This window comes from Lactuca saligna, chromosome 2 (assembly GCF_052625555.1).
Source record: "Lactuca saligna cultivar CGN05327 chromosome 2, ASM5262555v1, whole genome shotgun sequence".
Classification (NCBI taxonomy): Eukaryota; Viridiplantae; Streptophyta; class Magnoliopsida; order Asterales; family Asteraceae; genus Lactuca; species Lactuca saligna.
The window spans coordinates 154,133,389-154,150,194 of record NC_136418.1 but is presented as its reverse complement, the minus strand read 5'-3'; the positions used below and the strand labels follow the sequence as shown (position 1 = coordinate 154,150,194).

Genomic DNA, 16,806 nt, shown 5'->3' with positions numbered 1-16,806 from the left:
TCCCCTTAATTGGGCCCAAAAGCTCCAAGTGCAAAGGTAACAACTCCAAGGGTCCAATCTTGGCTTAATAGGCCTAATTCTCTAGTTCCAGATTTCTAAGTCTAGACTGATACTTCTCAGTGGGCCACAGGGCCCCAAGCCCATACCCAAATCCTTAAGGCCCAAAAGCCCATGGTTTCCATTCTGCACATGCACATGTACGCACGACGTACCTAGCAAGTACGCCTATCGCACTCTTGGCCGTAAACGGGGGTTGACCGTAAATGGTAACTGACCGTGAACCACGCCAGTACACGCAACGTACCATGGTTTACGCTTATCGTATTACCCAGTTTCATTAGGACATCACTTCTGACTTAATCCATTAATTCTTTACGTCCAAAATGTAGATCCAAGTCCTTTAAGGCCTCCCAATCTGTAAAGTTACAAACTTTAGGTGCTTGCATGGATGGTTGGGGTCAAAACATGATTTTGGTCCATTATACCAACTTTAAGACCATCTAACCCTTGCATGGTTTTGGCTTAACCACCAAGATCCGGTTTTTATGACCTTAGGTGCTTCCAAGTGTCCAAAAGGGCAACTTTTAAGCTCTGGAACCAACAATACTCAAACACTCGTAACAATGGGTCCAAAAAGGACATAACCCCCCCCCCCCCCCCAAATAAACAAATCTAAGCATATAATGGTCAAGTATGGAGCTTGATACCTCAAATAAGTGAGAAATGGTGTCAATCAGCTGGATCTACAAGCTCTTGGTGGATCTTTGCTTCTTCTTCAAGCTCCTTTCTTCTTTTCTCACTAAAACAACACATAAACACTCTCAAATGGCTTCTAGAACACAAAGGCACACAAAAGGAGCTAGGGTTTTCATGGTGGATGGGTAAGAGTGAAGGGATGCTGAACCAACAGGGGTTATGTTCTTTATATAGGGAGAAAACTCTAATTTCAGGGTTTAACGATCTGCACACGTACATTGGGCGTACTCTTGGTATACTGGGCGTACGTGCATAGATTCCGCGATTCCTTTTCCTGAGTACGTTGAGCATACATAGCAATGTACGCCCCGTGTATGAGGTTCCTCAGCTCACTCTTAAGGGCCCAAAGTCAAAGTCCAAAAACACACAAAATCATTCTTCAATATGTACCAACCAATGCTTCTCCAATGAGCTCATCCTTCTTCAATATGTACCAAAAACACACAAAATCATTCAAAATGCTTAATACTCTCTGAAATGGGGCTACGGTTTAGGGGACTGTTTTGGGACAAAGGAGGTTGGTGATTAGAGAGGCCTTGAGGTCATAAGGTGTTTAAATACGGTCCAAACCCTACAATTTAGGGTTTTGCATTCTGCGTACGCTAAGCATACTTATACATACACACATCATACTAGATGGGATCCGCGATCAAATTAAATGAATTACGCCCAATGTAACTATCCATTATGCTTAGTGTAATGGGCTTTCATGCAATAAACAATTATTTAAAACTTGAGAAAAACCGGGGGTTACAAGCAATATACTTCTTTTTACTCACAAAATCAATTCAAGACATTTTCTATCCATGTGTGTCAATAGTCAAGTGAGAATTATTTAAACCATTAGCAGTCTTAATGAAATGATATATAGAAACCAATACAAACCTACTGAAAGTCCTTGAGTGCTTCTTGAAACTTTATCATTGCAAGATATACACCACCACACCGATAATAACCTTGCAAGATATACACCACCACACCGATAATAACCTTAAAATTATGCACATTATTTCATCAAGAAAAATTAAAGTGCATTCACAACTTAGATTAATTTATAAGTAAGGAGGAATTAAGATGAAAAACAAATAGCAAGCCTTTACATCTTAACTATTTAGTTTGATTACTTAGGTATATAAATTAGTTGCCTGATAGTGATAATAATTATGATTTTTCCAAAAGAATCTTTCATAAATCAAGGAAACCCAAAATCATTACAAACCTATATACTGATACTAATCAAGTAGATTTTTAGTAAATATGAGCAAAATCCAAAAAGACTTTTAAAACTTTCTTTGAAGTATAACATGGACCTTGTTGAATTAAAGTTAAGTTATTCAAAAGTCCTCAATACAAATCATAAATATAAATATATATCAAAGTTATGTTGTTCTAAAGTCCTCAGTACCTAAGTATGTGTGCATCGAAACAATTTATTGAGTACACAATAATAACCTTTAAGTAATGGAATTTGGCTAGAATATTATCACCTATGTATGTGTGTATTGAAGTCATATGGATTTCAAAACATTCATATGGTAAAACGATCAAGTAGGATTATTTGGCGTATTTTGAGTTACATATACATCAACTATTTTTATTTCGACCTTACTAATGATCTGCATTTCAAACCTTTCTAACAAGTATATAACATCCTCAAATGTCACAAAACACGTCAAAATTGTTTTACTTCAATAGTTGCAATCTTCCAAGCAGGAGCTTGAAGTTTCCTAGTTCACACTTAGTTTTAGTTAGTCATACGATTAGCAGAATTAGGCTTTTGAAGACCAACTAACGAATAGTAAGCTCCAGTTGGCCCTTTCGCTAACAATGAACTATGATTACCTTTCTCGACCACCTTCCCTTTCTCCAAAACCGCGATGGTGTTGCAACTTTGTATGGTACTCAACCGGTGGGCCACCACCACACTAGTCCTCCCCACCATCATTTGCTCTAATGCATCTTGCACTACTTTCTCTGATTGACTATCTAATGCACTCGTAGCTTCGTCTAGTAACAAAATTATTGGGTTTTTCAATATGGCACGGGCTATAGCAACACGTTGTTTTTGTCCTCCAGAGAGTTGTACCCCTCGGTCACCGCACTGTGTGTCATATCCGTCTTTCAGAACCGCTATGAAATCATGAGCATTGGCTGCTTTAGCAGCCTCAATGACTTCCGATTCACTAATTTCCCCAGAAGCCCCGTATATGATGTTTTCACGAATAGTACCAGCGAATAACGCAGGCTCTTGGCTCACAAGTGCGATATATTTCCTCAAACTTCTTAAATGGTACGACCTTATATCTCTTCCATCGATTTTCACAACTCCTTTCATTGGGTCGTAAAAACGCTCAATAAGCCCGATAACGGTCGATTTCCCGGACCCACTTTGTCCCACCAATGCAGTTGATTTCCCGGCTTCAATATCAATTGAGAATCCTGTAAGGATCATGATGTCAGGCCGAGAAGGATATGCAAAGTCCACATCACGTATCTCTATGGAGCCTGTAATGATCTTAGGCATCTCACCATCAAGATCTTCAGGCTCTATCAAGGTGTGACGGTCCAAAACCGCAAACACAGACTGCACCGCATCAGTCCCTTTGGCTAAATCATTTGTCATGGTCCCGGCATCCGCAATCACCTTGCCGGTGTTTACCAAGATAATATATGTCTGGAAAAGTGCTTTGGCACCAAGTTGACCATCACAAATTAATATCCCAGCGTACCAAAAGTCTAGAGCCCACATACATGGCATAAGGCTTTGAGAAAAGGCAAGCCCAAATCCAGCATACCAAGCTTGCCTGATGCTTTCGTGTATTGGTGCTTTTTGGGTCTCTTGGAGCATTTTGAGGATTCGTGTTTGTGATGAAAAGGCAGTGACACTACGTAGATTCGAGACAGCTTCGGCTGCAAGCTTGCTGCTTTCTTCTTGTGCTTTCGTGGCTATTTGTGACATGTTCTTTAACAAAACTCTTTTGCTATAGAAGCACATAATTACAATCGGTTGAACAGCAATCATAACTAATGCTAGTCTCCACGAGATCACCAAACCCAATGTGAAAGCAACCGTCACAGCAGAGGACGTCTGAATCAAAAGTGCGCATCGATCACCCACCAAAGATCTCACCTACAAAATCATTGTTGACATACTCGCTCTATCATTTACTCTAAGAAAAAAAATGTTCTAATAAAAACTGACAACCTATATATAATAGAATAAAAATTGACTTGACACAAACAAAACCATAGTGCTTTAACACATTTTATTTACAAGTCAGTCTCGTTTTATGCAAGGTTCTCTTTGCATTTTTAAAAACGCCGACTATACTTTAAATTTTGTATACATTTTGTAGAGTATAATATAAAGTTATTCATCTATAACCAACTTTTTTTTTTCCAAATATATTTTTCTATCCAAGTTTTTTTAATTTTCCTAGATAACTTTTCAATTACAAGGTTTTAATAAATTTTTATAAAACAATTTTGTTATATTAACTCTATAACTTATATTACTAAATATATATATAAACAAACAAATTTCAAATACATTTGAAAGAATCATTATATTTAAAATATCAAAATATATATACTCCAAATTAAACAAGTTAAATAAATTTAAGCTATATTAATAGTGTACTATTCATAACTCTATCTTTATAGGTAAAAATAAACTTGGATTAGAGAATATGTACTCTATTGTTTACTCATTCGATAGATTTGCTTTATTTATAGAGTTGGGTTAGGAATGCTTAATGTAAAATAAATATAATCACAAAATACATACCACACTGGCATCTTTAGCAAGCCTCGAACATATGGCTCCTGTTGCATTTTCATCCTGATCGAACCACCCGATTTCAAAGGAGAGTATCTTTGACAACATCTTTTCCCGAACCCTCTTCGTCAAGTACTCACCCATGGTTGCAAAACTATAATGTTGAATGATGTTGATAACCATCGTGAAAATTGCCAGACCAGCAAAACACAGTGAATAAATCATCGTTTTGTGCTTCATCTCATCATGATCGACCAAGAAGTATACCGAAATCATCGACCCTAATCCGAAAGAATAAACTGGCTGAACTGCACCAAATAGAATTGCAGCCATGCTTCCACACAGTGCTTGCCTATATTCAGGCATGTTCATTGCTAATAGTCTCTTGAAGGATGGCACGGGAAATACTTTGTTAACCTGTGAGCTTAAGTTGTTTACTCCACCGTGGTTGGCTGTATTTGCAGAACTCAAAAGGCTAACCATGTCGTTGGTTTTATGGACATCGTATGTTGAAGAGACTGATAAAGGTCCAGGTGGGCAAGGATTATAGGGTTCATCATTTTGTTTAGTTTCTTGGAGACGAATTAGGGATTTGTAGAACCCGTTTTCAAGTTGAATGAGGTGATCATGGGAGCCAGACTCGACTACCTGGCCATTTTGGACCACTACTATAATGTTCGCGTTTTTGATTGTGGAAAGACGATGAGCTATGACGATGGTTGTTCGACTAACAGAAACACGGTCAAGAGCATCCTGAACTACTCGTTCTGATTCTGAGTCGAGTGCGCTTGTGGCCTCGTCCAACAGAAGGATACGAGGTGACTTGATTATTGCACGGGCAATTGCAATTCTTTGCTTTTGCCCACCCGACATCTGAATTCCTCTTTCACCCACCTATTCTTTATAACAAATATGAAAAATAACTTATAACATCCACAATAAGAGAACTATTCCCCTAACATTCAAAACCATAACATATCTATATACAATAGTAAAACTTTTTCCTAAACCAAATTTTTAAGTTTGAAATTTAAATTACTTTCCAAATTAGTGCTCATATTATTTTGATATTTGTATCATTGTGTGTGTTTTGATGGAAGGATGAAAAATACCTGGGTGTCATAGGTATGAGGCAACTGAGAGATGAAGTTATGAGCATTTGCAGCTTTGGAAGCTTCAATGACTTCTTCCATGGTGGCATCTTCTTTGCCAAAAAGTATGTTATCTTTAATGGATGTCGCAAATAAAGCAGGCTCCTGGCTCACCAACCCCATTTGTGATCTTAGCCATTTTAGTTGGAGCTTGTCAATTCTCACCCCATCTACACAAATCTCTCCACCTTGAGGATCATAAAACCTCTGCAACAATGCAATCACAGTGGATTTACCAGATCCACTCCCACCTACCAACGCCACCGCCTTCCCTGCTGGAACTTTTAAGTTGAAGTCTTTGAATATCACCGATTCCGGCCTTGATGGGTACGCAAACTTTATGTTCTTGAATTCCACTTCTCCAGAGACTTGTTGTAATATCTCTCCTTCCATGTTGTATGAATCAATTTCTGGAACTCTTTTGATCACTTCTCTTATACGCTCACTAGCAACCATTGCATCCGTGAAGTACCTCAAGTCCGATAATCCAGAACCTAATGATCTGTCATTATTGAATTTATTAGGTTATTCTTAAAATCCATATTTTATACCAAAATGATATGCAAGTGTAATGTAAAATTGTAAATAAGGTATCACACCCATAAAACCATCTCAAATACATCTTTATTTTTCACATCAAAATATAATAAAAGGGTGCAAATGGCCATCGAACTTAAATTGTTTGGAAATAGAAGGATTATTTGTTAAAATCTTAAAGTGCTAGGGAAAAAAGGTAATGTACATAAAGGGTAATCAACTTAGCTTTTGTACATATTTAATCATTAAATTTATTTTTGTGTTCGAAATACTATTGAATTTGTTGAAATTGTTCAAAAAAAAAACCCAAATATGAATAGGATAATGGGTTTTGCTATCTTTTCCGACAGAATATGAGTTTTCCGACCATCTTTGAAGTTGCTGGTCATCTTATCGGGTTAAGCATTGATTTTCTAGCGGACTTAGGGTTGCGTTTTGTTGCGGAAAAATAGGCCGTTTTCCGGAAAAATTTACTAAGAAAAATAAGATTTTTGAAAACACTTTTAGTTCGTCTATTTTTCTAAATTTTTCACGGAAAATGAGAAAATTTCGTTTTTTAAAATTACAAAGAAGTTGGAAGTTTTTGGAAAACCAATAATAATTGTTTTCTACATTTTTCTAATTCCAAAATTTTTCTAAAATATAAACACACATCCACTCATCCCCCATCCACGTCTACCTACCACCACCTTAACACCCCCAACCCATACACACCCACTCCCACTCCTAAGCGCACCCCCACCCACAAACACTCCCTTACAAACACACACACCCCTACAAACATAGGCACATATACCCACCCCACCTTTATCCACCCCCACACCCCTACAACACACAAACACACACCTATCCCTACCCCCACAAACCTACACCCACACCCACCACTACCCTCCACAAACACACACACACACACACAACACTGCTACCACAATCAACGACCAAACATCACCATCACCACTACCACCACTACTCCCTCACCAACACTAGCACCACTGCCACCGCCACTGCCATCACTACCACTACCATAATTGCCGCCACCACCACCACCGCCTGTCATCACGACCACCACTGCCACCCCACTGTCGCCGCCGCCATCACCACCACCGTCACCATCATCGACACCACTACTGCCCTTGCCGCCATCCCCACCCCCAACCTACCACCGCTACCGTTTTCTAAAAATAAAAACCAATAGAAAAATACATATCTAAAAACATTTTCTAATTTTCTAAAACTAAAAATGAAAAATGAATAGGTTTTAACTAAATGTGTTTTCTAAATTTTCCAATGAAAATTATTTTTCCGTAACTAAACGTAACCTAGGGTTTTACACATTTCTATTTTTTCTATTTTTCTTGAAATTGAACATGATTTTTCAAGGTATGGAACGAAAAATTGAGATCTCAAGAACATTATGACTTAGAGTTTTTCATTAGGGTTTTTCAAGATCTCAAGAACAATCTGGAAATCAAACTGGTTTCTTGTTTCATGTGTTCATCAAGATCTAGAAATTGAACTTAGGGTAATCAAGAGCAATATCAAGATATCAACTTCAGGAACTCAAGAAAGGGTTTTGATTCTCAAAAACTCAGGACCTCACACATCCACAAATTCATTTTCAAAAAGCGTTTCGATTTCGTAAAGACTTTTAGAAATTCTCCTGAAAATCCGTGCTTTGCCTGAGAAATCAAAGATGGCCGGAAAACTCATGCCAAAAATCCATGCTTTGCCTGAGAACCAGAAACATCAAAGATAGCTAGAAATTGACAAAAACCCATTATATCCGGTTATATGGTATTTTTGAACAATTTAAACAAAGTTTAATGTATATCGAACACAAAAATAAGGTTAGTGAGTATACAAAAGTTAAAACTGGTTTACAATAGATTATCTTAAAAATTGAATATAATTGGAATATGCATTTTGCATAAAATATGAAGTATAGTTGGTGAAAAAACTAAAAAATAGAATATTGTTAGAGAGGAGAGAAACAAACTTTAATTTTACCATGGAAGAAGAGGAAACTAAGAAACTTACATTCCACCAAGGGTGATGAGAGCTCCGACAGCAAACACGGTTCCTCCTCTTGCGCCATGGTACATCACCATCCTACTACCATACCAACACAAGAAAGACCAGATTGCATAAGACACACCATTGCTGCCAATCGCTATTCCTTTAGCCAATCCCTGCTTTAATCCCAACTTCACACTTCCTTCAAGAGCATCAGAGTACTCTGTTATCGTCTTATTTTCACCCACAAATGAATAAACAGTCCTCACGGAAGATATCGCTTGTTCTGCCACCACACCAGCCTTATTATACTCCTCCCTGATCTTTCTTGATAACCTCATCAGAACCCTTCCATAAATCAAACCAGGTATAACTAAAACAATAACAAATGGAAGCGCAACAATCGCTAGCCTCCATAGCATCATAAAAGCCACAACATAAGCTCCAGCAAAAAGCGACACATACATCACAAACATTGGCACCTGCATTTTTGTAAATTTGCTTCCCATAAAATTACATTTTAAATCAAACCTTTTTGAGTGAATCACCATGGAGAACGTACCTTTTCGCTGATGACTTCTTGAATTACGAGACTATCATTGGAAACACTTGTAATGATTTCAGCTGTGCTTGTAACATTCAAGTCGAAATACGCCACTTCTTGCCTTAAAACCGCTTTCAAATAATCCGACCTCAATCTTGATGCTTGCCTCTCTGCTGTTCTTGCCCAGCAATACCCCTCTGCAACAAAACTCATGAATTTTATGTTGTGTATATTTATCTCTGATTTGATAGGAATGAAAGGAAATGCAAATGGAGCGGAACCTACCAAGAAAACATGCTATCCATTTTCCGATAGCCATGAAACAAAGATATACTGCATTCTGTAAACATGAAATTAAAACAGAGTTAGTTCTTGGACGATAATTAATTAATAGAGTATATTATTAATGTGATATTGACCTTGTTGATTTCGTCAGCTAAGACATGAGGGGAAAAAGAAGGGGAGTCGCCGATGTTGTTCATGATGGTGCTGGTGATATAAAGCGTCGTCGGCACCACAATTCCATCGCCGACGGCACCTAAGAAACCAAGAGCCATCAGAAACATGTCGGCAGCGTCGGCATGCATGAAAATGGATCGGAATGATCCATTGCTGCTGACTTTGCTCTGTTTACTCATATTGACAGAAGTTCTGAGGGTGTCAAGAGTGAGAGCTGCACAAGGCAAGAGGACAAGTCTGAGTTTATGGTAAGTGAGAGGGTTTATATTTTTTCTGTTAAAAGCATAATATTTTGAAAAAAAAAATACACCATGACATCTAATTGTCTCTTAGAAGGTCATGATGAAGTGAGTATTTTTTTACACCATAAATAACAAGTTTATTTATTTATTTATTTATTTCCTTTTTTGTTACGTCAACAAATTGATCATTATTTTGATATCAAATGCGAGATATAACGTGACAACAAGTGATCACCTCGTAAAGCATGCAAAAACATCAAAATGTAGATTATTATTTAAGGTTTAAATAATAAAATATGGTGTTTTTTCAAACAACCTATTTATCATAATAATCTCAAATGACTCATTTTCCAATATATTTCGAAATATTGAAGTGGATAAATCATTTATAGAAGATAACTATTTTCATAAAATAATGGCTTCTAGTTTTATAAAATATTAACTAGGTTTTTATATATTGAAAAGTTACTTTGATCTTGTTTATAAAAAAACAAGTTTTATTTTTTGTTTAGAAAGAGCGAAAAAAAAAATCTTTTGATTTATAAATTAAAGTTTACCAAAAAAAAAAATACAACAACGAAATTTTAGGTTCTTTCCTTCAATAGGAAACAAACAATCTTACTATTTTATTCTTTTTAACATGTTTCTTGTTGTGAGTGAGACAAGTCCCTTTTCATTGTTTGAGAAGTTTTCTTTTTGTGTAAATAGTCAAACAACGATTGTGGTTGTGGTTTTGAAGAAACCAAAGTTATGATATTTCTTATTTGTTTCTCCATGAACAAAAACAAGGAGAAGGTTTTGTGGGTAATTATTACGGCTAATTACATAAAAAAAAAAATTAAGTTTTCAGAAAATGTTTGGATTTATGAAATTATTTTTAAACTAAAACCCAACAATTGGTATTAGAGTCATCTTGCAAGTTTGATTAGATTTTTTGATTTTTGGAAATCTTAGTTTTTGGAGAATATGAATAACTTGTTTTTGTACAAAAATAAGTTCATACATATTTTATGACAACTTTTTGTTATTTTATGTGACAAAAGTTTCATGCATCTTTTGTCATTTAAAGTTGTCTTAGAAAAACAAAAGTTGTTTGATGTGTATATTGATGTATATGATGTGCATAAACTAACCAATAATCAATGTGTTGTTATGATGTTGTGTTGTTTATTTTTGTTATCAAATGGTTGTAATAATTTATTTATTCATATGGTATGTAATAATTAAACATATTAGCTTTTCTTGGTTATTTTTGTAAAGTAATAGATTAGTTTTTAGAATTAAGTTATTTGTAAAAAAGGTAACAAGAAATCAAGTTGGAACCATTTTTTGAAGACAAAAGAGCTATTTTCAAGTCTAAAAGGTGTGCGAGATTTTTAGTGACATTTTCTGAAAAGTGTCACTGATGTTGTTCACAAAGGGTTATTGGCTTTTAGCGACAATTGCTGAATTTTAGCCTTTAAGAAGTTTTTCCAATCTTTGTAAGCAATAGATATTTACTCAAGTGGGAGCTTCTACAACAACATTACAAGAAGCTTTTGGTCCCCTTATATGTCTCTTTAGGAATGAACTTGACATTTTTGTGTTGGCTCCCAAAAATGTAATTAGTTGGTTATTTTTCTGGACATATCTTTTTATACATGTTTGTGTTGTTAATTTTATGCATTATTTTGTGTGGTTGATAAATTGGTTTTTCACAGGCTAAAAATAATTTTGGACAAAATAAACATCACATGGAGTTTGGGTTTTCAAAATTGAACATAAGATGTAAAAAATTATTATTTTAAAATAAAACCCAATTTTATTAAATCGTTAATAACGGCAAATTTTGAAATATTCCATTATAAGTTTTAAAATGATGATTTTTATAACTTATATAAATTCCAAATATATAAGTAATAAAAGGAAGTTTTATTAAAGATATAAAAGGTTCAAATGCATTCAAACTTAATACCGGTTATCAAAATTAAATTGTGTCAAATTATATAAAAACTAGTTTTTTATATAGAACTTTTAAAAGTCATTTTCTTTTGAAAATTGATACCATTGTTTATTATATGCATTTAATAACCATGATATCATATGTTTTTTAAACTAGAATTATAAAACATATAAAGACCCTTTTTACAAACCTCAAATCTATTCAATCCTTTTGAAAAACACTCGCACATCTCTTGTATGAACTAGTGGGATAAATGATACCTATCCGCTTAGTATTATCTTTTGATGGTTGTGATTTCTATAACAAAGTTATAGGACGATTACACAGGTTTTTCAAATTAGACGATTTGATCAGAAATATTTTGTGATAAAGGATGCCTAAGCAAGAGAGTTCTGAGGCATAGATGGGATCAAACATGTCTAATTAAATTTGTTATTAATGATCCCATAAATCTAGGAATTATATAGCAAGATATAATTGATAATAGATAATAGATATCTACCGAGTTGAATTCAAATGGATAAGATAAATGATACCTAACCATTTATTCGTTTTGCAACTTGGATCCTAAACTTTAATAATTAATGTTTTTGGAATCTAAAATGGTATTAATTATTAAAGATTAAATATTGAAAATACTAAATGAATTTTGTTAAAATTTTGTAGCTGAATAATCCATTATCATTATCATGAATTGTCATTTTCTTAAATGACTTAAATGAAATAATAACATTCAATAGATACAACTTCAATGAATGAGTTCATGTCTTAAGAGACAATATCATGAGAGATATGAAATTGTATACACTTAAGGGTCCTAGTCCTAAACTATTTGCTTTGAGCAATTAAACTTGAACATGATACCTAGTAAAGGCATCACTGTGATGCTTAACATGTTTCTAACATCAAGCTAGGAATAGTTATTCATGACTTCTAAGAAGTCTTGGATAATTTAAACATATATCTGATGATATAACAGGTGAAGCAATATTCCAATAAATACAGTGATATTTTATTTAAAGCTTGTTTAAAACATTGGAATAATGCAAGGCTAAAAGAATCACATTGTGTGATCTAAGAGGCTCATGTTTTATGGACTGAACACCTTTAGGCCAAAGAAATCTACTAAAGCCCACATAGATGGATCTTGTTTCTTTTGTGAAGAAACTGGACATTGGAAGAGGATTTCCTCCTCTTATTTGGAAAGAAAGTCTGGAAGTGACTAGTACTTCTTGTATCTACTAGATAGAACTCATATTTTCATATAACACTTATGTATTTGGTACTTAAATGTTAATCTAATATTTGTAAATGGCTTGCAAATATTTGTTGAAAAGTAACCAAGCTGAGCACACTCAAGTTGGAACTACACTCTTAGAGTTTAGTTTGTTATTTATGCTTAGAACATAAATTATTTGTAATATAAAACAATATTTGTTTTGTAACAAAGTATGTTTTAATTTAACATGTCTAAATTTATGTTTCAATTATTTTATTCAAATGTTTGATAATTTACTCAATCGTTATTCATAACGATAATATTCATATTCTGAAATGATTAACTTTTATTTATGAGACTAGATCTCTTAATAGAGTTGTGAAGTAAATATCAACATTTCATAAATAAAATTAAGTTCTATATGCAAACACTTTTTGACTTAAAATTGTTTTAAGTCAAACTCATCTTTGACATTGTTATCTTTATTATATAAATGACATTCACATATTCCAACTTCAAGAAAGGGATCTTTGAAGACAAATAATGTAGTTTATTTGACATATGCGAACCTTATTTATATGTAAAGGATTCCTAATGATATTTTCACTAAAGTGTAGACAAAATAATTAAGGAATTGTACACTTTGGTGTATGACTTCCTTTCTAATGAATGTTTGAGATTAAGCGCAATATAACAAATAAACTTTGTTAATAACTATAGTAGTTTCAATTATATTTTACATCGTAAAACGTAATTATGAAATCTTGGTTGAAGGTTTCAAAAGTTGAGATACGAACCAGTAATAACCATCTAAGGCCTTAATGATCATAAATGATGAATTAAATCTTACTTGATATGATTTACTTTCTAATCGGTAGAAATATCATTCTTTAATCTTTTTGGGATAATATTTCAATCACTATTAATTGTATCTTGATACAAATACCAACTAATAAGTATATTAAACATTTTATAAGATTAAGTAAGGAAAGGCTCCATCCTCATCTTACTTAATTTATTATGGATATCAAGCCTATGTTGGACTAAAGCTTCTAAACCCAAAATCTACTAAATACATATTTTTATAATACTCTAAATGTGGCTTAGATTGTAATATGCAAACCCAATAAGAATAGGTTCACTTATTCTTGTGAAAGCTAAGTTACTAGAAAGTCAGCTTCTAATGACAAAGCAAGTGGAAGGTACATGGAACTTGAAACAGCTTAAGAACCATAACCTTATGTAGTAATAGTTGGTACTAGTTTTAACAAGGATTGTTAAACTTGAATAATAGCTATTCACAAACACAAATTGTTCGCATTAGTGGTAGAAATCATCAATGACTTGAGAAAAGTGGAATCTCTCATTGATGAGCTTTTATTGATGGTTTCTAGAAAATCTATCAAATACCAAGATGCTATGTCAGATCTTGAATCTGATAAATGACTTAGAGTCATGAACATGAGATGCAATCCTTGTATGAGAATCAAGTATGGGCTTAATTAAATTCTATCCCTATAGCAAGGCTAGAAGGAGTAAATAACTCTTCTATGAAGAAAACTTTACATAGATAAGCATACACATTTAAAGCAAGACTTATAGTAAAAGGATTTTCTCATACTCATGTCATTGACTATGGTCCTCATCATACTCATGACATTGACCGTGATCAAACCTTTTCACACGTAGTGATGACTAGATCAATAAGGATATTTTTTTACTATAAATTCATATTTTTAATATGAGACATACAAAATAGATTTCAAGAAAGACCACTTTTCTTAATAGACATCTACTAGAAGATATCTATATAGATTATCCTGGAGGTTTTCTTAATCCAAGTTATCCTAACAAAATGTGTAGAGTTTGGGATCCACTTGTGGATATAAAGCAAACATCTAAATGTTATAATCATCATTTTATGTAAAACCACAAGGTATGTTTTATATCAAAATGAATAGAACATGTGTGTTTATTAAGAACTAATGGGGTCATAGTGAAATTCCTAATCTTGTATGAATAAGAAATACTTAATCTTTTGAAATCACATTCTGACTAAGCAATGTCGTTTTCACCTTGACTCGGAAAGTGTTTCTAAAATTAAAGACTTAGGAAGGAGAAGATACATTCTTAGAATGTAAAATCTATAAGGGATAGATAAAATGAATGTTAAAAGTTTCATGTCCTTATACATATATTGGCAATATCTAGAAAAGGATCAAGACACAAGATTCTTTTAGAGAATTATTGGCATTGTCATATGACATCATTTTGAGCTAGCCTCAAAAGTACATAGCTCATGGGTTTGAACTGGATAAAATAATTTATATTCTATTTGCTTGGAAAATGAATTCATCATTTACGCCATATTATGCATAGGACATAGTATTTGATCATGTTGTAAGCATGCCATAGGTTACTAATTGAATACATAGTTAATTCATTGGATGACTAAGAGAGCATTCTAAGAGTACTTTAGAAGAACTAAGAGAATGTATATGAGACAATCAGTTTAGAAAGGATCTTTTTGGAAAGATCTACACAAGATGTTAATTTCTAAACAAATATAAATAATTATGAATTATAATTGGATTATTAACTTCATTATGGAATGAAGAGTAATTTTTGTTGGAATGAGGTCCAAGTAAAACATAATGATGCATTCTACTACAAAATAAGAATACACTACTTTAGAAGTTGAATTCAAATATGATTGGATGAATAGATCATTGAAAAACTATGTTGATTTCTGCCATTCAAGGATCACATAGAAATCTTTGTGACTTCGAGAGTATACTTAATCAAGCTAATAGACTCTATGTCACGAGAGAACACCAATCATATTCTCCAAGATATTTAACTATACGTATAGTAAAGTTAAAAATGGAGATGATAGTATTCACATAATTCACACAAATTAAATCAAATCCATTGATAAAGACATTCTTTTGAGCTAAGTATGAATGGTCACACTTTAACTAGTAGACTTTATTATTCTAGAAATGGGTTTTTGATTTGGATTTAGTATTTGGATATTGGAACATTATAACAATAACTATTAGATGATGTTATGATATATTGGGATATAGTCATCACATTAATATTTGTTGTGTTCTATATTAACATCTTTAATTCATGAATAATGCTATTATTCTAAAAGTTCATAGTCGGTTATAATTGTGGGAGAAATTATAAAGTAAGACTAATATGAATTGGATTGGTTGACTCTCACTAGATGAAATTAGGAAAGTGGTTGTAACCAAGTTTCATAGGTACTTATCAGAGAACTAGTATTTAACTAACCCACATCAAGATCATCTCATGTAACGCTATCATGAATGATACTTGATTAAAATGTAGTATCTTTGTATCCTTAACACCTGATATACATAGTGGGACTTAAGTATAGGGAGTACTATGCTTGATATGATCAAATGTTGTTCCATAAACGGGCAATTATAAAATCCATTTTCAGGTATGGTGTGAACTATGTAAGAGTTTTATGTAGTCAAGATGGGATTTTTTCCTCTTATGTGTTTAGAGTTAGACATCTAAGGCGCCTTACCAAAAGTTGAACAACCAATGAGATTGATTGTGATCCGTATCTCATGTTCAACATGATGTCTGTAGCAAAGGGATAACTGATAAACTTACCTTATACACCAATTGTAGCTTTGAGCTTTTTGGGAATTGGGTATTAATAGAATGGCACAAATAGTCATATGGTCTTAGGGGCAGTAAAATGTTGATAGACGTTCACCACTGTCTATATCATTCTAATATGAGTCTTGCGCAAGTGGGAGATTGATCGATCTAGTATGCTCAAGAGTCATATTAAAGTGATATTGTTAAATAACATATGATAATAATGGGTCACACTAACAACAACTTGATACAATTGATTATTTATTAGAAATTGATTTTAATAAATATTCAATAAAACTCTTATAATTAAATTGGAAATTATTTTCTTCATGGAAATAATAATTTTCATTAGCAAGTAATATTATGTTATTTCATATGGTATGGATTAATAAGTCATGCATAACTTTTGGACTAGTTGAAAACCTTTTGTCTTTTACTCAAAAGACAAAGTTTATATTTTATAAACCTTGAGTTTATAAAATTTAAACTAAAATTCCTCTTCTTTATGCAATTTTCGAGA

At 33.4% G+C, this 16,806-nt stretch overlaps 1 protein-coding gene across 1 annotated transcript; it reads right to left on the bottom strand.

The window, feature by feature from the left end:
* Window positions 1-2,500: 2,500 nt before the first annotated feature.
* Window positions 2,501-9,417, bottom strand: LOC145029233 (ABC transporter B family member 15-like). Its single transcript, XM_078977831.1, has 7 exons — window positions 9,199-9,417; window positions 9,065-9,119; window positions 8,798-8,976; window positions 8,260-8,717; window positions 5,647-6,187; window positions 4,544-5,428; window positions 2,501-3,886 (listed from the first exon to the last, which is right to left on the bottom strand). Exons 1-7 carry the CDS (start codon window positions 9,415-9,417, stop codon window positions 2,501-2,503), a joined length of 3,723 nt encoding a protein of 1,240 aa, XP_078833957.1.
* Window positions 9,418-16,806: the final 7,389 nt, after the last annotated feature.